General features: G+C 38.0%; 1 protein-coding gene across 6 annotated transcripts in view; it reads right to left on the minus strand.

The window, feature by feature from the left end:
• Positions 1–26,792, minus strand: part of ERC1 (ELKS/RAB6-interacting/CAST family member 1) — a 284,902-nt gene that overhangs the window by 9,437 nt on the left and 248,673 nt on the right. For 4 of the 6 annotated variants that reach the window (XM_086467310.1, XM_086467304.1, XM_086467291.1 and 1 more), the window contains 2 exons: positions 18,910–19,011; positions 2,695–2,883 (listed from right to left, as the gene is read on the minus strand). In XM_086467310.1, coding sequence (XP_086323436.1) covers positions 2,695–2,883; positions 18,910–19,011 — 291 coding nt within the window. Of the gene's footprint in view, positions 1–2,694; positions 2,884–17,282; positions 17,310–18,909; positions 19,012–26,792 lie in introns of those variants that run through there. The other 2 variants (XM_086467318.1, XM_086467312.1) reach the window with 1 other exon arrangement.

Below are 26,792 nucleotides of genomic sequence, written 5' to 3' on the forward strand. Positions count from 1 at the left end.
GAGAGACCTACGGGGTATATTGGCTATGATGAAACACAGCAGGACCAACATTTGCCAATAATAGCTGCTGCAATGGGAAATCACAGCTCCAAAAGCAGCAGTATGAAAATTAATTCTCAAATATTTATAAAAAAAAAAACCCAACCTTAAACCAAACTAAATAATCTCATTGGTGAGAAGTGGATACACTGGCATCATTCTTAAATATGACTGGTGTTCAGTTAAATGTATCCTTCCTAATCATGTTAGCACTTCTTAACATTCAAGAGGATTAATTTTTTCCCACTGAGGCTTGTGAAGCATTATCTACAGAAGATCATATTAGAAGGGACAGGAGTGAATTTAATGCACTGGATTTGAAGTAATTTACAAAACTCATTAAAATTCCAAAGATGCAAAATGGGTATTCTGTGATGGGCTTCTGCGAATCTGGAGAACTGATTCCCACCCCCCATGGGAATACTTTAAGCACAAAGGAAATTCTGCAGTTAGAAACAGAAAAGCTCCACGACTTAAATGAAAACTCCGCTTTGTAAATTGAAATATATCATTGGTTTGTGTTTTTCAACTGAAGCTTTTAAATACAATCTAAGTGAGTATGGGAAAGCAGAAAAGACTGCTACATTTTATTTTAGCAGATGTTAGTTATGCATGGGAATCACAAATTGAGTAGTAAATTTAAACAACTGTGGCAACAGCAATGCAGAATTAAGACAATAATGGGAGAAAATACGTTTTTTCTCTTCTCCAGGACAACTTAAGTAATCCTTTTTCTCACAATTTATACTTAAATGCTTTCTTTACTGTATAACCCATAAATGTTGCTAATGGGCTAGCCAAGTTTGAATGAGAAATATTATCTAGTATTAGACCAGTAAACAGAACCGGAAAAACAGATGCTGTTTCGGGCTGCCTGTCTATTCAGAAGAACTTGTCAAAGAAACCTTTTTTATTTTCTTCGCCTACGTTCTCCTGATCAGATAGAAGATATCACCTATCCCCACAGATCCTGATTATATTCAAAGACCATCACAGCTATAACAAACTAAATTTATTTCAGGGATATCCAAACTTTGCCCACATCCAGCCTTCACTTTTGTTTTCAGAGGTGCCTCCCACACATGCTACAGGTTTTGTCATCCAATGCTTCATTCCAATCTGACTGACATGGCGGTTCAAAATGGTATGCCTTGTGTTTTGATCTATAACCTAGGAGCTGTACCTCTGTAATATATGAGGATGGCATGCATCATACTGAAAAATGTTTAATCCTGGATCGGTGATTACAGAAGCCAAGAGGTAAATAAAATGCTGACTCTGAGTGTGTATAGGCTAGTAAGCTTTGCAGGGAGAAGGAATGTGTCAGGCCTATAGAGGCAAATGCAGATATCGAGCGAGGCACACAGCACACACTGAATCAAATAAATAAATGAAGACAGGTACAAAGAGATCAGCTGTCCTGTACCACCTAGACCCTGTTATGGGCATCTTTTATCTCCAGAGGTTTGCTCTTCTTTCTGAACTGTTAGACATGCTTCTGTTGGCTTCCTCTAATTTTGGATCAAAATTTAGCTTTGAGTTGAAACTGAAGGGAAATGAGCTTAAACATTACAGAAGAAGAAAACCAGAGCTGAAGTGTTCAGGATAGACTCAAGACAGTGTTCACTGACCTGCAAATCTACTGTTAACTATATGGGCCTTACACTAGTTTGTGTGCGTACTGGATAGAGGTTGGTATAGACATATGAAAGTCAATAATGTAGTGAAAGAATTTGCATTCTAATCCAAAGTCACGGTCAAAAAGACAAAATTAGTCACATTTATTTCTGGTACAAGTTCCTTAACAGTAGTTAAAACAACCCCCAAACTCGGTAATATAGGAGTAAAATTAAAACACTGAAAAGAGAAATAGAAAGGAATGAGAAAAAAGGGTTGCAGGGAATGATGAATTATAGTCCAAAACCAAGAGATAAAAACTGCCAGTGAAGGCATTAAGGAAGGCAAGACATCACCAGAGCTGGGGGAAACTTCAGTAGTTGAATTACAGCTAGATTGACAGTCTCTGTAGAGACTTCATCAGACAAGCTGTTATTAAACCCTTTCAGTTCTGTATTCCAAAACTCCTGGAAATACACTGGTGGACTTCTGAAATCACTGTGCATGTGTGTGCATAACCATAGGTGTACTGCATCTAGCACACTGGGTCCATGAGCTAGGTATCTGGGTAAGGTGATAAGCAAAAAAAATTACTGGCAGAACATACTGCAATGGAAGGTAAGGACATTGTACTAATTTACATAAAGTGACTCATAAAAATGTGCCAGTTAAAATGTAAATGGTTAACGTAATCAAAAGAAGACTTACGATCCCTGTGATTACATTAAGTTATAAAGAGCAGCTAAAATTTGTTAACAGGTAAAAAATGGCAAAAGTAGTATCTTGCAGTTTGATTTTCCATGAATGTGTAGATGCATGACCTCAAGTACAAACAAAAGAACAGATGAAATTCCATAAGAAATATTAAATGCCAATGATTAAAAAAATTACTGACTCGTCCTGTCAGCTGAAGAGTGGATCTTTGCTACCTGTTTTCACCACTTACAGAATGGTTTCCCAACATTCTGGTGTGGCACACCAGCAAGACCTACATCAACAGTTCAGGCCCTTGTTCAGAGCTTCAGACGCCAAACTCACCTGCTCCTGGGTCATCTTCTGCAGCTCTTTCTCCCAAGCTGCCCGGTCATCATCCAGGTGGTAGGAAGCAGGTGGGGTGAGTCCACGCAGAATCAGGGGGTCACGGTCGTGGCAGAGGGCTGTCAGATGTCCAATGTACAACTTCAACTTGCTGCGATTCTGATCAAGTTCTAAGAGGGGCTGAATTATCTGAAATAAGAGAACAGAAGCAGTGAGGAACAGTCTGAGACCCAAGCAGTAGTGAAGGCAAAGATCAACGTCTAAGTTACAATCTTGTTCAGCTTCATACTGGAAGAAACCTGAACACCCTCTCTCACCCCCAGTACTCCTATCCATAACCCAGAAACCATCCAGCTGAAGCAGAAAGAAAGCAAGTACACTAGGGGAAGGGGATGTGGTGATGACAGCTGTCTGATGCATATAGGAAATAATGATGATATGGGTGAAAAATGAAACAGTATTAAATTGAATGCATTAACTGTACTGATTATTCAGCAGTGCTTCAGTCAACTATTTCAACTCCCCGCTTTAAGGAAAATTAATTTTTTTGACAAAAGGTGTCTGTCCGTAACAAAGGCAATAGCAATGTAGATTTTAACTTGTTTTGCCAACAATCATTTCATTGTAACTTAAGTATGCAATAAACATGTTCTAAAGAGAGTATTTCAAATGATGCCAAGATGTTCGTTTCTAAGATGAACGTATCTCTACTGTAGAAACTGGACAGAGACATATCTTAACCAGTAACTTAAGATACAGTTTTCTATAAATTTTTCTATAGTTAAGATACAGTCTTCTATAGTTTTGAAAAGGCAATGACTTTTGTTTATCATGCAAGTCAGATTCTATACAACAGACTAAAAAATTAAAATCAAAGGACTTTAATAAGTATATTTTATTTCATTATACTTTACCCAATCTTAATTTAATCCTTGGCTCCTCATTACAGTCCAAACTGGAGTCATCTAGTTCCCATAAAAAGTATTTGAAAAGCCATTTTTCATATGTTTCACAAAAATATAGAGCTCAAGTGCATGAATATATACCACGAATCTCTCACTATGCCCTCCCACAAGAATACTGCTTCACATTGTTCTAGGTGTTTGTGGGCATATATTCAAAACTGTGGTAATACAACACTCTAAGGTTTGCAGATGATGAAAAACCAAGGAAAAACTGGGCTTAGGGCCTCCACTCCATAAAATGAGGTGCTGAAGCTACAGGCACTGATGTGCACCAGCTAGGAGAGCTGGAAAGCCTTGCCACAATACTGGCAACTTGTCTTCTTGTTCCCAGGCAGGGGCTGCACCTGCTGTTTGTTAGGGGGCTGGGGATATCTTTTCAATAGGACACCTCTGACCCTGCTAATGAATAAGGAGTGAGATAATCTCTGAGTCAACAGGAACAGGGTGCTGGCACTACTTTCAACAAAGACTCTGACTTCGACCCCTTTTAATAAGGCTGTCAAGGCTCACTTATTTTGCTTCTAACACTGTTCTACATGGATTAATTTCTGTAGAGTGAGAGGATCTGAGAGCCATGGCTAAGCAGCTAACTAATGTTAGGCTCCTTGTCCTGCAGAGCGTAGCTGTACTCAGCAGCCCACACCAGAACATCAGGGTGGCAGCAGCTATGAAAAGCCCCAGCGACACAGCAGCTGTGGTAGAGGAGACAGACAAGAAACCTGCAGAGAGAGTGAGCTCATGTGCTTTACTGAAAACCCTACTGCTATGTGCAGCCTTGGAGCAACATCTGTTTGCAGATATAAACACACATATAAAAATAACGGTTTGATGGATCAAGACTGCAAAACTGCAGCAGGGCAGAATATTCTGCTCTCCTGTATACAGGGCACTAGGAAGGGATATTTTAGTAGCATCAACACAGTTACATTTCACTTCCATCACCAAGCACAACTGTATTTAGCCAATTATATCCATCAGCTTTGGTTATTTACTGAATTTGTGCTATTTACTCCAATTTATTGTAATTTGGGTTACCTAGATTATGATCTGAAACTGCACTGCCTGTGCAGGGGTAAAAAAGTGATGTTTCTAATTTAACTGATGTCTTTCCTATCTATCTTACTGTTTGGTTTGCCCACAGAGGGTAGAGTGATGGAATATCATATCCTAAAAAAATACACATAAAAATGTGAAAATTTAGTAGTCAATGTCTAATAACTACTTGTACAATCAATGTAGTAGCTGCCTTGACTCTTTTCAGATACCACAGTCTATTGAATATCCATCAGATGTGCAGATTTCAGTCTGAAAAGAACTGACTTGCCAACCTTCCTGGCTATTTGTGAACAGAAACTCTTCCCAGTAGAGAGAAAGCAGAGCCATCTAGTAAGTAACAATGGAAGATTCTCATACAACAGTTGAATTTGATTGCTTGGGGACAAGTCCCCTTTCAAAGCACATTCCTTCTGTACCCTTCCCCCTCACCTCAAGCTGGAAACAGGCCAAATGAGGCGTGTGAAAGTTCTTAACTAGCAGCCCTCCCAAAGCTGTTCGAAGAGCAATCATTCCTCTCACTTGGGATCCATTAAACCCTGCCAGTCAAGTAGGAAATGCCCTTATATCTGCGTTCCTGCCATATCTAATTTGAACTTGCCACTTAGCAAGAGGCACTGTGCTTCCCACACAGCAGAGCTGCCACTGCCTTATCTCAAGAGGGTGTAAGAGCATTTGCTAAGTGGAAAGGCAGGGCAGGGCTGGATTCATAAACCACATCCCGGTTCTCATGATCAGCTCAGAGCTGTAGAGCTTTCTAGGAAAACAATGGGTAAACAGACCAAATCCAGGAACATCTTCTAAAGCAGCCCCATTTCATTATTGGCCCTGATAGGTTTAGACCATCCTCATCAATGCATGGAATGAAGCCTGCTTAATGTACCCTAAGTTTGTTTCACTTAAAAAGGCAATCACTACAATGCTGAAGGAGAAACATGAAATGCCTGATACAAACCCAAACCATCTCTACCAACTGATAACGACATTTGGGAACCTTTTCCAAAACAAATGCAGCTCAGAAACAACACGTTCAGTTTTTCTGACATTTTGGAGACTCTTTTTTTTTATCTTTGAGCATGACAAATGTGAATCTAATTGCAGATTTGCAAGTCATTGGGGCAAAAAAATGCTTTAGAATGAAATTAATACCACTTCTTCAGTGGTAGTCCTGCTGTTGCTGTACAATAGTCAGCTGAAATATGAGTAACTGTATTTAAAAGTTTTTTATGACAAAAGTCTGCATTTAAATATGTACATATATGCTGCATAGGTAAGAAGATAACTTGCAACTGAATGGGGCTGGAGAGACCTATATAAACGTTTGGTCACTTTTACTGTGAAAGATGAACACACCTCCCATACAGAGACTGTGGTGTCTAAAAGTTTGTCTAAGCAGTGTCTAATGTAAATACACAAAAGCAGGTAGGTGGTAATATGAAAAAGTGAATGGGTGGTATAAGCGCAGCAGCGTCAATCTGAGACAAATGTGGTATTGACTATCCATATATGTCTGCAGAATAAAGTATGGTTTTCATCAATGTGTAATAAGACTCATTCACCACAACCACCAGCTGTGAATTATGGGTCCTCCAGGCAGAAGGGCTAATGACCTGGTCACCTTTTTCCCTGCTAACATTCCCTTCTTCTCTGAAGGAAGCAACCACTTTTCTTTTGCAGAACCAAGTAATTAACTTTACTTAAGTTAATTTCAGAGAACACCTTCTAAATTTCTATTGAGCAATAAATCTGCAGCTCCCATTTTGAAGAAAGTCTTAGATGCATGCCTAAAAGCTTGTCTGTTTTTCCAGCTACATCTGTTGATCTTGTAAAAATTACCTCCCCCACAACTTGCCTTATTCATCAGAACCATGCATCAACATGCATGTTGATCATGGATCAACAGCAGTATTCTTTTTCTTACAGATATATGCCTATAATTTCTCTGCGATCACAAAAAAGGAGAAAATAGCGTCTTCTTGACACAGTAATGCCAATACAAAGCGCCATACATACACTTGGCACTGCCATGACTGCTGTCATACTCCCCTATTAGCTTGACTACTCTGCTCGCACATATGCTGCATGTGTATATTCACTACAGAACACTAAAGGCAGAGTAATGCTGATGAGTGGTCTTCATTTTGCAATCAAATAATTCAGCAATTTTTCTCAACTGACCCATAAATCTTTAAATGCTTGATAAAAATCCCTGGAAGAACAGCTATATGAAGAAAATAAAATAGAATTGACAAGTAATCTCAGGGTCAAAGCAAATAACATGAGGTCAAAATTTCACTGTTTTTGTATTATAAGTGTTACAAAGAAGTGTAAAGAGAATGAATCGGAAAGTTTCCAAGGAATTAACTAATTTGAGAAATGCTCTAGCTTGATAGCCTGGTCTATGGACCTTGAGTGCTCTTTGTAGACCCCGCAAAGGCACAAAACCCCAAGGAATTCTGAAACACCCCCCCCCCAAAATCTCAAAACACCACCACCAAACCCCTCAAAAGTTCAGACTGGACATAACAAATACGCTTGGAAAACAAGTTAAATAGAAGTAGCCCTTCATCTCCTATCAATCACGTTTTTCATGTAAGCGTGGGAAATTATTTTCAAACTTTGTTACATACAGATGCAACTATGCTACCCAACAAAACCTACTTCCCAAACTACCATTTTGAGAAGGAGAAGATGGGCTCAAAGTCTGGGTAAATACATATGTTTGTTAAAAAGAAATTATTCAAAGGAGGCCCTGACAAATCTAACAAAAGATGGAGTGGATCATCGTGGGTCCTCAGATGCCTCCCTGTATCTGGGTTTTACTATAGATATTACCAGACAAGAAAATTTTGCCTATATAGCAAAATATCTTATATTGGAAGATAAGAAAATAAACTAAGATACCGAATGATATAGTCTGGAAATATTTGCATGGCAAACTGAATTACGCCTTCTGGAGCAGACCATTTGTGTGTGTTTGGCAACAACGGCAAGGGTTCAACTACAATCATCTTGTAACCATTGAATGCAATGGAGTTTTATGAAGCATGAATTTGGCTCTGAAAGTGCAAAGCTTTCCCAAATTCAGAACAATTTATCACTGATGTCTTCCCTTCATTATTTTAAATGGAAACAGAAGAAAGTTCTCAATAAGACACTGCCTGACCTCAGTTCGGTTCAGCTCAGTTCACTGCTGTACAGAGATACTTGGTTTCTTCAGAAGACCACAAGACAAAAGCTCGGGGACAGGCTCAGTTTTCTTTAGATTTGTTTTAAAGACAAAAAAATGGATTTGAATCTAACTTTCATCATTTTCTCCTCATAAAACAAAACAAAACAAAACAAAAAAATGTGCGTGAGGAGCTGAAAGACATTCTGGCTATTTTGACAGAGCTGTCTTAGTTCATTTCTGACAGAATCAATTAGGAAATCATTTTTATAGAGCAAATTATTTTTGAAATTTTTATACACCATGAACAAATCCTATGGATTAATGATTTCCAGAGTTCACCCTCTTCACCTTGGGAAAAATCCAGACCGGAAAAAAAGAACAGAGAAAACACAAAACAGGGAAAGCAGTTTTGTCATTAGTTCCCCCTGTTTAAATAAAATCTTTTCCTCATAACGTAGGTGAAGCAAAGAATTGCAGTGGGTTGGTAGAACTCCTAAAGCATTGAAAATGAACGAGTAGTTAACAAAATATTTTTCTACATAACAAATCCAGAAGTGCCTTTTCATGACATTGGCAACTTTTGCTTACATGGGCTGTTGAGCAAAAGTTTGCAGGGAACCCTGTGCAGAATAGCAGGGATTACTGTAGATCAGAACTGAAATACACCGGTGGCACTGTGAGAAGCTTGTAATCGGACCATGGGGGAATACGAACATTCAAGAATGAGGTACTTCGGCACAGCTGAAGGGGGTGTCTACGTACAGCTTGAATTTTACCTGTTTCATCAGTCCTTTACTTTCAAAAGCATTTGCCCAAACCCTCACCCCAAATACAACTAATTGCACTGCGCACACATTGCATCTTTTTCTTCTGTTACAGCCCGTATGCCTCTTTCCTAGCTGAGGCAGAGGAGAGAAATCTGTGACTTAATTGCAAGATGAGATCAGAACATACGTATTCAAATGTTGTTTTTATTTGTCTAAGTTTTGTTTTGTCTTCAAAATTTCTTGGGAATCCAGCAACTCAACAGCTTAGTTGTGGAGCAAACCAGGATGGGCAAAGTAGGGCAAGATCTGCAGAGAACCTAAAATCTTCCACTTCAATACAGTAAATTCTCCTTCATTTGAGAATTTCAATCCTGTAAGTTGTGTTAGTTATCAGGTTAAAATTTTGAATAGTAAATTAAATTACAGAAAGCTGTGAAACCAGGTAGTCAGACTTAGATAATGTCAATTAGAATATCATGAAGGAAAAAAAAAAAAGTATTCCCACAGCATGTGAAAATAGTTTAACAACTGTTCACAGCTTGTACATGACACTATGGATTTAAATAGCATCCTCCTGATCAAGCTTTTGTAGGTGTAATTAAGCGAGTTTTGATTTCACAGAATCCATTAGATTTTATGGTGATTCCTCCTCTACAAAACCATAGTAGCCTGAAAATAAGAACAACCTGCTCATATTTTTAATACATTCAAGCTTTCTAGCACTTGTTATCTCTACAACAGTGAGCAAGAAGGCACACACATTCCTTGCTGTACTGTATTTTGTCTATTGCTTCTTCCTATTACAAGGGATAAAAGGGAACAGTGGCTGATATGCTTTTGTTTGAAAGCAGAACATTGTAGCACATACACTGGGAGACTGTGTCCATGGGAATGCTTATGTGTCAGTGACTGCATTCTTCTGCCTCCCTGCTGTCTGTTCCATTGCTAATGGAAAACAGAAGGTATTTCTTAAGTAGTCTACCAGAGAACACAATCAGTTCTTTTCCTGTTCAGATGAACTATAACTTCCCTGTCCGCAGGTGATAGGAATCTTTGTCTCGTCCTTCTCTAACACTGGGTCTTCGTTCTGCTGCTCCAGCTCTCTACCTGCTACGTGACACTTTCAAAGCAAAGTCACATGAAAGCACCAAACGGCTGGTTTATCCATCTTTAGGAATTCTTTTTAGAGTTGTTTTCTCACATTGAAATGCAAAATTCCATTAATAAATACATCTATTTATACATATATATATATATATAAAAATTCTTATCTGTATGTTGCATTAAACAATCAGATGTAGTTGGATTGCCTGTGGTGAGCCTACTATGAGTTGGAACTGTAAATCCTGACATCTCCATCAGTAATTACGAACTTTACCAGCCAGGAAAATATAGCGTCTAGATTGGCCACACGCCCTTATCGGGTTTTATTTTAGTTATATTTCTCTTGAGCTTATTTTCATACTTAATATGTTGGAAAGCAGGTTGGGGCTTGATTCTTCCTCTACTCTAATATTGTTCATCTCCCCCCTCCCTCAGTTTCTTTCCTCCTAACTGACAACTAAAAGGTGCTGGCAGTGGCACCCCCAGCCTGGCTGCAGCTACTCCTCTTCTGTCTCTATCCTGTCTATGAGTGCCAGGGCTCAGCTCCCTCTCCTTTATGTCAACAACAGTGTATTCATAATTTGCAGAAGCTTCTGGCCTTGAGTGATTGCATTCTGGGGTGTGGACGAGTGCTATAAGAAATCTAAACGGCAGAGTAATTGGGAGACAGTACAGGCTCTCACACTTTCCTGGAAGTGGCCAGAAACAAAAATCTTTGAGTACAGAATTCCTACTCGATACAAAGACCAAGCCACTAGCAGAAGATCACATTCAGCTGCAAATCAAAAAAGAAAGACAGACACAGACCTGGAATAATCTTATTTGGTAGAAGTGAACGATAGCCTTTTTGCATTTGTTTTGCTGAAAAGCACAAATCTCTACAAAAAGAAACCAGCCATCTGTTTTGAATGTTGTAGAATATAAGTATCTACTTGTGTTCTTCTTTGATCTATAAGAATAATAGGAAGACAGTGATACAATCCAGTTACACCTCTGTTGTGAGTGCTTAATTCATCCCAGAGCTGCAGATTACAAAATTCCATCTGGAAGCCTTAGTGTTATCATTCTGGGATCAGAAAGAAGACGAACAGTGTATCAAGATCAGTTCTTTTGTGCTCATAGATGTAACATTCTTGGACAGAGAATATATTCTTCAAACATAAAATAGTTCTTAAGATAGCAAAATAACAATTTTTTTTTTTTAAAAAAAAACAAGCGAGCAAAAGAACTGTTCCCAGAAACAGGGAAAGGACCAGGAGTAGCAGCTGACATAACTTTAAGGACAGCATTCTTCTCTAGGCTGGCCCATCCCAGTCTAACAGTACTTACTGGGTAAACGATTACATGCCAGTATGGGTATAGAATAAGAGAGAAGGTGGAAAGGCACAGTTTCCAAATTGGAATGGCAGAAGATTAATCATAAAGCAAAATATTAAGCGATACTTAAGTTGTTCGCTCCACCATAACAGGATTGTTACTTACACTAAAGCGAGAAGGTCACTACAAAAGGCTCTCCATTATTCAGTTACTACAACCAAAGGCAAAAAGGCTATCCTCTGAAAAAAAGGCAAAGGAAAGGCTTGAAAAGGCTTGAAAAGAATAGATAATTGTATGTCAGCTAAACCACGATTTTGAATTGCACTTCCTCAGAGCAGTAATTGTCAGTCCATGAACTCTTTGTGTCTCCTTGCCTGAACTTGACGGCACAGGAGTCTTTCAGGGCCATAATTAGCTATGACGCCCACATAAGCAGGGCTCCAGAAAAGCAGGGATGGAAAACAAGTCCTGTGATTAACCGGGACAACTGTATTCAAAGTGCTGTCCTCGTAATGATTAATTAGTTACATCACCTTATTTGAGTGCATCACATTAGGTTTCTTACTAAAGATTGCCCGTCTGGAAAGTGGGAGTGAGGAGCCCTGGCTGTCACCAGTATGACAACAAATCTGGCACCTTATCTCTCAGTCAGGCCAAGTGATAACGTTTAAGTAAAGTAAGATTATTTCATGTAGCTGCCTTCAAATTTTGCACAGGGTGTGTCTCTAAGGCAAGCATAAGACACATTCTTTCACAGTGTTTTTACACATATGAATGAAGAACTGTAACAGATATGTAACAGATTATTATAACTACATGATTAGTTTGTTGGCTTTTAGAGAGGTGAATGACTCTTCAAAGGACAAAAGATGACAATGAAGAAGAAGAGGCAGTGGTCTAAAGAGCTTTGTTGAGCATGTTGGAATGGCAACTCCTTGAAGTGTTTAACACATGGGTTATTTTCCCTTTCTTGGGAAGGAACAGGATCTTGGATGGAAAAATAAGAAGTATTAATAAACTGAGTCAAATACAAATCTAACATAATTTTGGGAACAAATTCAGAATGAGGTATTAGAATCACCACCATATCACTGTAACAACACTATTTTAGAATATTGTGTAATAATATTACCTAGCACTTATATAGCATTTTTCCCAAGCAGAACTTGCACTTTACAAAAAACTGCAGCTCATTTTACAATTAGAGAATTTGAGACAGGAAGAAAGAGAACAAGTGAGTGGTTGGAGACAATGCCAGGAAAGAATTTATCTTCTGAATCGTGATCTAGTCTATGTCCAGTAAATTACATTGTAATACGAGTCAGGCATGAAAGCTTCATGTTTTTGACCATTCTGCATGATCTAACAATTAAAAAGACCATATTGAAAATAAATTTATTTAAAAGGCTTATGAAGTCACAGTGTAATAAGTGACAGTACTGTGAACCTAAAAGAAGTGTGACAGTAGGATGAGCAGCTCAACATTCTGCAAGTGTAAAATGTGTCTTGTGGAGAGAAAGATCACATTTATGCAGCGACTGAATGTCTCTGTAATAATTTGAAAATGGAACTCACCATGAATAAGATATTTACTTTGCTAAAAGAGATCAGTATATTAACCCAAGCACCAAATAACATAGGAAAAATCAATATTCTTCTCAAACTTCTCCAAGTATAGACACTTTTAGTTCTGTAGTGATCTCAATGAAAAGTTCATGGGGTTTGACAGTTGTGGCAAAGGCTAAATTAAGTGTCCTGCTCTCAATGTCATTATTTCTATCCCCCTCACTCTACCATCACAGTAGTCACAGTTCTTCAGACTGTGGCCTGTCACCTACTTCTGCCACTTTCCTCTAAATCTGTTTGAATAGCTAGGTATGCTGGCTGACTAGGTGTCTATTCGTTGTGCATTTCCTTTTAGCTGTAAAATGGGATAATAAATACCCCCTTCACAACAGAAAGGAAATTGTGAATGCTCATCTTGGGCATTCCTAGGGGTGAGACAGAATCGCTCTGCAGGTACCATTTAGAAACACATGGCTTACAACCTTGAGCATTCAGTTGGTTTTTGCACACGTCTACTAGTATCAACTTCTCTGTGAGATTTAGCTGTTTCTATCATTCTTAATGTAATCCTGTTTAATACCCTTGTCCTAATAAATGTAAGATAGAAATGTTGTCCAAGCTCCATTACCCTTTAATAATCACAAATGGCTACATAGGATGAGGCTGGTTTTGGAAAAAATATATTCATTAAAGATGTCTTTTAGACTATTATAAGCTCTTGATTAAAAACTATAGTTAAAAAATTCAAACTGAATTCATTAATCATTCTTCATATTGATGACCTTCTCTCTATTTCAGTTCTTAGGTTTAGGTGATGCTCATCTACAGAAAACTCTTGGCAAAGTCAAATTACAACATTAACAATGGAGCCTTTGGTACACAATGCATACTGGTGATGTTGCAAATTATAGTTTATACTGGTTTTGACAAGGAGTCTATGAAATTTACTTGAATTGACTATTTTTCAGTTCTTAAAAATGACTCAAATATTTTCCTGTTATGACTTACCCACCACAGACACCACCTCTGAAATCTTAAGAGATGTGTTAAATTATGCCAGCGTCTTCAGTAGTCAACTCACAAACTTCCTGCTTCCATGTTTGAGTTTGTCAAACTCAAGTATTTAAAGAAAAATGTCACAAATAAGAGGCTTTTTGTCTTGCAGTATTTTTATGGTAATAGGAACTTGCCAATATTTTCATCATCTTGAAAGAGCCCCATTTTCATGCACTCCAGTTCAATGCTAGTTCTTTGACCATTCCACTGTTACTCTAATAAGCATAAAATTAATTTTAAGATTTTGTTCCTGGAATTCAAGCACAGCGAAACCAAATGTTTTGCTCCTTAGCAGGCATATCCGTGACTTCAGGATTTGTTGGCAACAGTTAATAGAAAATGCTTCCACAGAATGAGTTCAAAAAGCTTGTATAGTGACAGCATCTACTAGGCTCCAAATCCTACTACAAGCCAGAGCCATGGAAGATGGGAAGAAAAACGCTCTACAACAGCATGCATACTTACAAATGCACATACAGTATGTATAAATTACATACCAGGATAAATCTCTCAGTTCTCAGAGTTTCAATTTTGCTCTTCCCCTGTTCTTGCCCTCAGCAGTTTTATTTTGTCCTCGTTTTTCCCTGTGTCCTTTAATTTGATTGTCTTTCACTCTTCCAACAGTTTTTTTTGTGGTCCTATGCCCACTACACCCATTTGACAAAAGCAGTCCTCATTTCTGATGGGCAGAGGTGACACAAGCAGATTTCTGAATCAAAGCCACACTTTCTCACATCGTAGGTAGCATGGCTGTGCTTCATAAGAAAACTGGATGAATTGAACAGCTTGGAAAGTTTATGTATGGAAGCTTTATTACTTCTTTCACCCATACAGCACATACATGGTACATATTTACAAGAAGATGCACATGCATACACACATATCCTTTCATATGTATTAGATGCCATAAAGTGTAAATTTGTATTATTTTTGGAAAATGTGAATAATAACTGAGTAAGCCATTGGCCAGACCATTTTAGCATTTGACAAAGACAAAGGGGCATCCTCATGAGAAAGTGTATTGGAATATGTTTGGATACAGAGGAGGATAGAGTTCCATCTGGGGAATAAAAGGAGTTATAAGAAATTCGGACAGCAAGGAAACACTCCTAGAAAAAAAGGCTAGGAGAGACTGTTTCAGGATGAAAGATGGTATTTACATTGAACTGTAAACTGAAATGTAACTACTATTCTCTGAAACTACAGGAAGGGTGCATATGTTTAGAAACAGTGTCCCATTTCAGGGGAGCTATATCTGATGAAGCTGTCATGTACAGAACTGGCATAATTAAAAATAAAATTCAGTCAATTCCAGTATGCAGGTAGGGAAAAGCCTTAAACCCCAAAATATAAAACCAAAATAATGTAGTCTGCTATTGTACATATTTTGATGGTCTCCATTTTATCTTCAGAATTGACCAGAGGTGATTACATCCTCAGACCTAAAGGAACTTCAAAAAAAAAAGTTATCACCAAGTCCTATGCTATTAGTCACTTTTTTATCATTGTAATACATACATTTAATTTAACACATGCAGGTTAGTCACTGACTCACAACATCTTCACTTTTACAAAGAGAATAAGGACCTTTTTTTTTTTTTTTTAAATGTACATAGAGTACACGGTAAAAGCATGTATTTTGTTGGGAATAACTGGCTTGGGAAGTATCAATCACCTCTATACTTTCCCTGTTGATGTAGGCAAGACAATCTTGAGGCTAAAATGTTTCACAGATGAGACGCATGTAAGGCAAGGATTCTAGCTGCCTTATTATTTTGACTAGCGTATTCTCTAACACGCTTTCCTGAGGAAAATGCCTCAAGTACAAGGTGGAGATATATATTGTATTTAGTGTGAACCATGCATTAATTCAATAAACTAAGAGAAACCATACTCTTAACACAGTTGCATTCATAAATGTATCAGCAGATGGGAGAGGAAAACCAGAAAGTTCTATCAGTTTTTTCTACACAATCTCCATGTTTGCTCTAGAATGAAAATCAAATTACTCCTACCTTCATAGTAAGCATCTTCTTTTTCATCATTTACTTACCTGATTTTTCCTGTTTAATTGCTGTGCTTCAGCAGATCTTTACAAGCATTATCTCTAAAACTTTTAACACCATATACTAACACACAACGATTGCAAGAGCAGTGATTCAAAAAGAATGTGAAATCAACAGTGAGTGTAAATTAATGAAGTACTTTATCAATTTTTCCACTAAAGAGATTTTCTCAGTTCAAACCCCAAGGCATGAAATTCAAGTTTGACACTGCCACAGTTGGATTAAATTTTTCAGATGGTTGACTTGAAAAGAGGGATCTGATCTATACAGTCAGACAGACATGTAAGTCTGCAGTTAATTGAGCAAGTGTGAAGAGATAAGAGAGCAGCTTATTCTTTCATGAATGTTTTACAAATCTGATATAAAGTAATAATTTTCAGAAATATAAGGGTCCAAGATTCCCACAGAAATTTTCAAAAGAGCTTTCTTTCAAATAGTTGATAAAGAAAAATCAAATGGTAAGAAAAACTGCAAAGAAACTAGTGTGAAATGTTTTTTCTTAAAACGATAAGTGAAGAAAGAAAAAAATTCATATAAATTTTTAAAATATTGTTATCTCATCTCAATTCTTTAAAATACTTTAAGTACTTCAAATAAATTTATTCTGCTTTAAAACTGATACTACAAGGCATAAATGAATCCTATGTACGGTAGCCTAATAATCGATATTTGACTTCTGTAGCTCTATATGTATCTCTATAGGCATGAGGAGAAGGGCTCTGTCCTGTGTACGGCCTCCTCTTCTGGAAACGGGGGTTGTTGTGGAGACAATTTGATGGCAGAAAAGAGAAAACCGTGGATGCAGACATACAGAAACAAAATGTACTTTAAATGACAAATAGCTACCAATTTCTCCCTCATTGTTTTGAGAGAATGAGAGAGATGGAAGGGAGAGGGGAAGGTTAAGGGGATATTCCTCTTTGCCTTCAAATTTACAGAAAATTTATATTCCTAGTCCATATCAAGAATCATCTACTCTGAGCTGCTAAATATCTGTGACTAGTTAGGTCAGCACGCATGGCAGCAATCTCAGCAGCAGATCTCAACATGCTTAAAACCTTGAGGAGGAACATTATCTCTGAGCAAATTCTTTACTAACCAGAATCGAAAAAACATACTTAGATTTGGCTACAGTGCAAACTACTTTGAAAAAGAATCTGACTGAAAACATTTCCTCCATGAAGTCAATGATAAATGATATGAGAGACATTTCCTGTTCTCTCATAAGCATTAAGAGTTTGCTTTGCATAGAAACTCAATTACATGCCCTGGAAAGTTCTCCCCACAACATCATGAGACAATGACATGATGATTAGAAGAAGAAAATCACAAACTACACATAAACACACAAGAAACACCCTCATGCAGAGACTACACAAGCAAGGGGGAAGGAGCACAATCAGGTTTCACAAAGCACAGGGGAGCGAGACGTGAGAGTGACTTTCAGAAACTTTTCTAATGGCAAGAGAAGTTGATTCTCACCGTTCTGAACAAAATGGCTGAACTAAGAGCATCTGACTGGTTATGCCCAAATACCCTCCTCCTCATCCTAGCGGTGCAGAGGTGGCAATGGGAGAAAAGCCCCAGAGCAGCATGGGAATGAAATAAAGAGTTGGTTAGTACTTCGAGCACATACGTAAGTACAAATAGTAGTACAAAGTGTTACATTCCTTATGCAATATTCTGAGCCACCTTGAGGTATAGTTTGCTTTGCTCTCTTGTAGGCTTAGTCAGCTTTTGAAATGCCCCTATGCAAAGCAAAAGTGCAATCAGACCCTCCTCCTGCCCCCTCCTCCCTATTGCCCTCCCCTGTGAGGTCTTTGCAAGAATTTCCTTACATATTTAAATTTTATCTTTTCTTTACGTTTTGTCTTTTCATTTCACCTGTCAATGCTATGCTGCACTCATTTGCAAGCATGTACATTCACGTTCTGGAAATGGCTTCCTTTTTTCTATAGACTTGCAGTGTAGAAACAACAGATATTCTAACATTTCCTCCAAATTAAGATTTGGAAAGGCATTTAATTTGCAGTATTAACAATTGCACTCTCCTGAAGAAGGTAAGACCAACATTTTCCAAAAACACTGCAGAAAATTCAAGCCAGTCCTTTTACAGTGGAGGAGGGTATTAAAACAAGATGCAAAAGGAAGTTACTTTGAAACAAGAATTTTTCTGTTCATTCCATTGTATATAACCCTTCTGTACCTTCTGACACAGACATGAAAAGAGATTTTTTAATGACCTATTTTTGCATGGTGAATATGTAATTGTTTTTTGCCATTTTCCTCTTGTTCCTTACTCATAATTTCTGCATCTCACTAGGCTGGCGCTTAAAGGTCTAGAGTGAGATGCCTTCCTTCAGATCTCAACAATTTTTAGATGAGCCAGGGGGCAAAGAAGAGCACTAAAAATTCCTTCACTTTGTCAAGGCAGTGATTAATGATCACTAATATTTTAATTAAACTGGAATGGATGAGATTACAACACGGGATATGCAATTATGCTGGCATTTTCTGTGCTACCCAAGGGATAGGTAATCTCTCTGATAGTTATCAAGCACGCGGCTGTGCTTTGTAAATGACACAGGAGGCTCCTCGCTGCCTTGGAGATGGTAAATTGATTTTCCTTCAGTTCATGGCCCATTGAGTTTGTGAGGGAGCAGTCTGTGCTCATTTGGCACAGAGGCTGGGATTTCCTCATGGGAAATGAAGGGAACTGCTCGTATGCAATCCATAGATCAGAAAGCTGATCCTGGAGCACGATTTCCTGCTACTGAAGACAAGAAACAGTCCTGGACACTCCACACACTCAAGCAGTAAAGTTGAGTTACTAAAATCTGAATATGCCAGACAGGACTCCAGTCTTGCACTTTAAGAGAGTAACGATCCTTTATTCCCTTTCATTGTCTGCCCCCTCTTCTCCACCCACTTCATAACAGCTTGGTACCAAGAACTGTTTGTTCACATCTCAGGAGTTTTCAATGAAGCCGACACAACAGCAACATCCATTTCTGGTTTGTAACTGCACTCTAGCATGCTATTTTTGTTCCAATGTACTGCAAGCATGTCAGGGAAAACTACATATGACTCAAAATAATCAGCCCCCATAGTAAAAACTACTTTAAAAGCGAAAAAGAGAGACACATTACCTGGTCAGGGGAGGGCTTGTGGTTGGTTTGGTTGGAATGGGATGAGGATTTGAGGTGGTCATCCTCATAGTTGTCAGCCATCAGCTTCATACGGTTCTGAGTCTATTAATAAAAAAAAAAAGAGATGAATCACAGTCTACCTTCTAACGTAATCATAGAGACTAAAGAGAATAGAGTATTTATGCTACCCTGTGTATCCAAAATACATACGTAGGGAAAAAAAAAAGACATATGCATAACAAATTAGTAGGTATTACTACAAAAAATTGGTAAAAACTGGGAGAGACATTCCAACCACTTCACTTTGAGACTAAATTAGTTTTGCAATTCAGTGGCTCATTTGACCTGTACCTACTAAAACTTGTGCTGTACATGTGTGTACAAAGAAAGTAATGTACTCTTATAGACCCTGGGGATTAAGGTTCAAACACCAATTCGGAGAACAATTCAATGAAAACATCAGTTAGATGTTTCTAAAAGTCAGTTAAAAAAAAATAATCAGTTTTTAAAAAAGGGCATAAACAAGCTGAAAATAGGTTATTACTTAAGAAGTTCATCCAGTTTCAATAGGCAAATCAGTTTTCAATCGATATACCAAAGAGTAGGAAAATCCTGAGACTGGTCAGAAAAACATGAATTATAGAAAACCCTTCCTGTGAGGAAATAAAAAAGTTTATAAGTCTTTGGGAAGATAAGGTGACAAAATAAAGATTTATCAAATTAAAAACTGCACACAGTCAAGTAAAGAATTAACAAAATATGAAACAAGTTTCTTAGCTTTTCTTCAACTTCTCATGAAATTTCAAGTTCCAGAGTATGTATAATTTTTAAAACCACAAAATATAAAATAAATTGCATAAGAACAAATGGAATACCATACTTAACATTACTATTCTAGGTAAGCAATTGCAATGCATATTAAAATATGCTGCATGACTGTGTCTGCAATGGACAGTGTTAGTGACATAAAACCCTTTTAACATACTATCCCGAAATGAGGGCACCAAGCACCTACAGACACACACATACACAAACAAGGAAAGAAATGCACCTGGGCAAAATGTCCCACTCCCCAGCAGGGCTTACAAAGACCATTCAGGCAGCAACGACACTCTAGGAGCAGCCTGGAGGGGACTATGAAAGAGCTGGGTCTACGGTCTTGCAAAGCAAACTGCCGTCCCTGCACCAGTCGCTTCACTTCAAGTTATCTGGGTGCCACTGCCATTGGGCACTCACACCTGAAGCAGAGCCAAAATGGAGTGACAGCATTTTTCCTCCCTGCTCATAAGGTAGACAAAGCCCCATTTTGAGCTTTGTGAAATCCTTGTATTCCAAAAAAATAAAAAGGCTAGCCAGACCTATGTTAGATATGATACACAGTAAATTATGTACAGCTAGACATATTAAATCATCAGACGTGCACTAAAATTAAATGTCTTAAATGAAAGCTCAAAGCTCACTGTAAAAATGCCAGCTGTTGATTCAATCCCTTCATAACTGCACGGTTTTTCACTGAAAACTCTAATTTTAATGAGCATCTTGAGGCTAGAGAATGCAGATTCTACTTGACCATACTCAAATCATTATAGAGAAGGTCCAGGGTTCGAATCTGGATTTGATTTTATTTTGGATTAATTTAACAAAAGCTAATAGTAAATTGAGCTTAAGCAATGAGCAATTTAATCATGCAAAATCTTTATATTGTTTGCTCTACTTTTTCAAACAAGTTTTGAATTCCAAGTCTGACTCATCATTCATAAATCACTACTTGAAACATGCTACATTAATGCTTAAACAATCAGTTTATTGTAAAGGCGCTTTCTCCATATTTATTATTATATTTAAGGTTGGCTCTCTAACAAAATTTCTTCTTTGCAATGAGAGCTACTGATTTTAAATGATTTCACATTTCTTTGGAAATTTTTGGGTTTGATAATAAATAATAACTTCTTAGATGACTTTCAGTGTGTACGTGGAAAAAAACTATTAAAAAGCAGAAGTTTAGCAGAATGTTAGTACAGGACATTAACCTTTCTGAGAGGGAAAAAGCAGCTCTTCCCAGAGAGAGGCAGCCTGTTTTGTGATATTGCATAAACCCCTCTATGTTAGCTCTAATACAGGAAGAGAAGAATATAAAGATCTAAATGTTTAAAGCACAGTATCCCTCACAGAAAATGCTGAAGTGGAGTTGAAGAGGTTGTGTACTTCTGTCAATTAACTTCAACTAGAATAATCCACTATTAATACTCAGCAGGAGGTATGAAAAGCGGCTGAGAGAACTGGCCTGGTTTAACCTTAAAAAGAGGAGGCTCCTTTAATTACTTGATAGGAGGAAATAGAGAAGATGAAGCCACACTCTTCCTGGAGGGGACAGGACAAGAGATGACAGATGTAAATCAGAACACAGAACATTCTTGTTAGAGATCAGGAAAATTCTTTTCACAACGAGGCTGATCACACACCAGAACAGGCTGCCACGAGGCTGTGGCATCACCATCCTTGCAGATACTGAAAATGCAACTGGACAAGGCCTTGAGCAAGCTGCTCTAGTTAGTCGTGCTCTCAGCCGGTGGTTGGATGCAGAGGTCCACCCCAATCTAAAATATGCTGCAATTCTTATTATTTGGGATTTTCATCTTCAGATAATTGTATAGCTATCAAGGCTGCCGTTTTCAATAGAAGAGGGAACAAAGTTCCAAAATTCATCCCTAGTTGCTAAATATGATTTAGCTGCTTAGCTCCACTACAGCCCTTTGAACATTTAACCCAGAACAACCTCTGCAGCATCGTGATGATGACAATCATGCAGGATCAGTTCATCTAGAAGCACATTTTCTATGTTCCCCCTTTAATCCAACCTGACCTTCCACTGCTTCTGCTGTTAATCTAAGACTGCATGTTTGTGATATACAAGTCTTGGCAAGAAAACACTAAATCAGTATTGTGATTTCACTATAGGAACTAGTTTACACATGTATCATTTGAATTAGGCAAAAATCAAGAGACAGAAGAAAAGCAGTTTATTTCTTGACAGATACCACTAAAAATAATTTTTCCAACATTAAAATTCCAACTAGTGTCGCAAATATATATCATAATATTACAGTATTTTTCTAATTGTCTTTATGTCAAACATGGAAATAAAAAGCTTCTGCTTAGGACTGGAACACTAACTGACGAACTTCTAGTTGGAAATTTTTAAAATAACTGGAAAACCATGATCCCAGTTTCTCTCCTATTGCTCCTCTCCAGAAAAAAATGTTCAAAAGGATGGAAATTTCTAGAGCATATGGTTGTTGCAATGATTCAAAAGCAAACCGTTTGCTTTACTGTGGGGAACCACTTCAACATCCTGCAGTCCTGAACTGCTTTGTCACGGTGCTATTATACAATCCTCTCCCACCTTATGAGGTTATGGCTCAGATCCTAGGGCAAACATTTCTACATCACTGTAAAAAGTATGAACAACAAAGTGGTTTAACCACTGTGTCCTGTGAGAAAATAAATGAGCAGTGCAGACAAATCGGTTGTGTCAGGACTGCCTTTGTCCAAAACCCCCAGAGCTTGTAAGTAGAACCAGTGATGATAAGAACCTGATGTCAGATCCAAATTTTGCTTAAAAAATACCACGTGCCATTACAGGTACCTTCTTCATGCAAAAGCAGATAAAAATTCTAGAATGAAAAAACCAGGACAAAACTCCACAAGTCAATAGGTTTCTTTTTTTTTTTTTGTTGTTGACAGATTTTGTAACCTTATTCCTTGCCCTCCAATCACACACAGCCCCCTACATCCCATACCTTGTCAAAGCCCTTAACAACGCTCTTCAGTATCCCAATAATCACTGTGCAAAAGAGTCCCAAACCCTTTAGACTAGTGTCAGTCCTCAAAACTACTGAAGAGCCATTGCACACTCTCAAACTCATAACTGAAAGCCAGGAATGACTGTGGAGAACTTGCCACATAATGTCTGCAGATCAGAGTCTGTGAACTGCAGGTCTAATTCCTAACTTTTGCAAGGGTATTGTGTCTAAAAAACACCCAACTTCATTCAGTTATACATTAGACTATACTCCAGTATTATCAGCTCTTGCCCACCCTCCCATTTTTCCCCCCAGAACTTCTGCAATTGTCCTTTTGCCTCTCTGATACACTTATTTGTAACGCCCTTCTTGCTTCTTGTCATTATTTAAGCCTGGTGTCTGCCCTATCCCTCGCTACAGCAGGCAGTTATAGTAAAAGAAGAAAGCACCAGAAGAAAATATGAGATAAATGTATTTTAATCATAAATTTGAACGGTCAGCATCAACACTTCTTTTAATCGTGCTCTCTTTTCTTTTGTTGTTTTGCGGTCCTGCAGGGCTTTCACTATATTTTCACGGTGATTTTTCTGGTTATCATATAGTTTACTTCTGCCTGTGTTCTATAATCACTAAGTTTGGCTAAACAAGGAAATTACCATACAGTAGACTATTTCTAATGCAGCCAACACCTGAAAACTTTAATTCCAAACAGCACATATATAATATTTTAGCTGCCAAAACTGTAGCCATGGTGAATTTTGTTTAAGAATCACCAGGTTTCTCCTTCATGGATGTACTGCTTCAAAGCATACTTTCACCTGTAATGTCCTAAGTGTAAGTTATTTTATGTTCTCTGCAGGCTATGCTGGTAGCTTGGTTGTGCATCTCCACCCTAAAGACCAAATTAATAGATTTTATCACAGTTAAATTATTACATGAGAAAAAACAGAACTGATGCTGATCCACAAAGTGTAGGAGGAAAGTCAGAGACATATTTTGGAATATAGTTGGTAAATCCTAGAGGAGTCCTGCCCAGGTCTGACAAACTCTTCAGAGTGGAATTCCACATATAAATTTGAAACCCACAGATTTAACTACAGACATTGTTTATAATATATTTTAGAGAATGTTTTTATTTGAAAGCTTTCACTAAGTTGTATGTTGTAATGAGAATACATACCCTTCTTAAGCGTTTCTGCAGAATAGCTAGTATTCTGGTAACCATTACCCTGGCACGGTTTTGAAACCAATGGAATCGCACATTTCTGTATCTCTAGAGAAGACCTCTAATAAACAGCAGATACTAGCTCATCAGCTGTGCATTCTCTGTATTAATCTAGTCTGCTTCATACTCTCATTGCAGTAACTCATTCAAAGAGTTCACATCAAAACTGTTTCTCCACCATGCAACACAGGAGAAACAATGACATCAGTGACTATTTCTCATTTTTTGTAAAATATTTGACTAGGGCAATTTCTGGCTTTGCTAACCAGTCTAAACAAGCTTTATTAATTCTTCAATGTGGAGTTTAAAAAGCCCCACACGAAGCAAACATTAATATAATGACTGTACTTGTGACAAATGGATACGTGGTGGAGACAGTGTGTCAGTGAGTTAAAGGAGTCATCCCATTTCAATCCGAGTTGAATGTTTCACTGGAAGTACACACATGCAAATACAACAGTTTAGAAACCTTTTCACCACTAATAACACAGAAATATAATGGAGAAACTCAGGTAATTTTTTTTTCCTCAGTCGTGCCAAATTCAGTATCTCTGAAAATTATGTTCTTGCAAAGACTTTCAGATGGTCCTTTTCTATTTGCTGAAAACACACAGTGAGCCTGTAAATACCCAGACAGCTCCCTGATGGAATCTAGCTGTCAGAAACACAGAGAGAATAATCCCTCCTTGCCTGTTACTAGAATGTGATGCCCTGTGTCACTACCTTGAGTATATCTATACTTACCCTGAATATATACTGACCTTGAGTGCATACCTCCCTTGAGCACAGGGTCTCTGAAAGATTGTTTCAAGTATTTTACTCGATGCCCCATTCCCATTCATGATATTTAATCATCCCGGAGACATTTTTCAAATTTGTAAAGAGATGGTACATGCTGAGTTGTAATTTTTGTTTGTAAGGTTTAAAAGACACATTAGTTAGGTCTGGTTTTCCTTTTGGCTGTGTTTAAGATTAGCAACTGAGATTTCTCTACTAGCAACAAACAAATACAATGTTCAGTTGCATACAAACGAAAAACATTCCGGTTACTACAGTTCTGTACATCCTGGAGCCTATGTTTTTGTGAGCCCAACACAGAGCATGTGCAGTGTGCAGTTGCTGGAGTTTACCAAAGCCTGCAGGATTTAACACAGATTCTACCTGAGATACCAGCTTCTGCATTGACTGTTGGCAACGTTACGACTATAGTTCATTATAAAGTGAAAAACTTTATCAGTCCAGTTAATTTCTGTGCTTAATGATTTCATTTTTCTGTTCATCTCCCCATGCGTGATGATTACAGAGAAACTTCATTCTAAAGAATTCATAAGCAAAAGCTTTGAACTAAACTAAAGGAGGCAGATCATCTAGATATGGAGTTCTCTCCGATGCTTGACATATGTAGACACATGTGGATGGATTTAAAAAACAAACTTTGAACTGAAATTTTCCCTTTACAGAAGTGCATCTCTTGGAACTTTATTAGTTCCTTAGGAGATGAACAAACAACTAACTATGGGTTTGCCTCGTGACAAAGTTCAGTGAAATTTATTGCTCTGATTCCTATATAAAGAAAACCAGTGACACAAAAAGCAATCCAAATCAGATCTTGTGTTTGGGATTCCTTATTGTGTTACACAACATGAACATTATAGTATATCTTCCTTTAGCTCTCTTGCACTCTTTCAAAAGATACCTCAAGCTGTGTTTAAGACTGATCGATCAGTGGCAATAGAACTGTCTTCCTCAATCATTTGTTTCACAAGAGCTGGAATCTGCCCAGTCCCAGGTTTAAAATTAAAATTTAAAATAAAGATATCTCCTTCTTTCACGGTTAACTACTCAGGAGCAAACCAAGTATGTTAGTTCTTTGGCATCTTTCCACTGCATATGTAAGGGTCTTTGGCAGAAATATCATTAAGGTGCGTTTTCTTGTCTCTCAGAGATGTCTGAGCAAGGGCTGGAGTCTGAGAACGTTTACCACCATATTGTAAACCTAATTTATACTGGCTGGGTGGCCAATGCATCAAAAAAACGTTTCAGGCAAGATCAAAAGGACAAATGGTATCCTGTGACAACATCCTCAAAGAATCCTGGATCCCTCACACTACACAAAAGCCAAGAAATTATTTACTGACATTGATCTGAAGACAGCAACAGCAAGCAAAATGAGCTGCTCTTTTCATTCTCAAGATGAAATAAGAGAACTGGTTATATTCACCTTCCAGTAGTGAGCATATAAAATCTCTATACTCCAGGCTTACAGTAAGCAGGTAAGTAGTTTTTGTGTAATGAGCCTGCCTTATGGTGCAGTTTGTTAGGGTAGGTCTGATCTCAGTTCCACATCATGGCAGAGAAGAAAGGCCTTACTGCAGAATTCCCTGCCAGAGAAGTAAGATCAGCATCCCTTGCTGCCACATGCCCTGAAAGCAGAAAAGACTCATTTATTTAAATTAGCTTAACAGCAACTGTTTTTTGCTATATCACTCTGCTACATCCACTTTCCATCTATTGTGCCATCTTCATTACTTCTTTCATCAGTTAAGAACTGATTTCTTTTGCAGACAGCATGGCTACCCTTGAAGAGCATAGAGTCCACTTTATTACCCATTTTATGCTGGTTAATGAACTCTACATGCTTTGGATTTGCATTCTACATCTTCTAAGTATGGCCTTCAACCCTATAATAATCTCTTTCTCCAGCCTGCCTCCCCCATGGTGTCTCCAGGCAAGAGTCAGCTGGGACCAGTGTGAAAGTATGCATGTTCTGAATGGCCAGCCATATGCGTATGCTACAGCCAAACAAAATATATCATGGCTCAATTCTTGCCTTTCCTTGTGTGGGAGCGCTACTT

Source organism: Leptosomus discolor, chromosome 1 (genome assembly GCF_034619465.1).
Source record: "Leptosomus discolor isolate bLepDis1 chromosome 1, bLepDis1.hap2, whole genome shotgun sequence".
NCBI classification, from domain to species: Eukaryota; Metazoa; Chordata; class Aves; order Leptosomiformes; family Leptosomidae; genus Leptosomus; species Leptosomus discolor.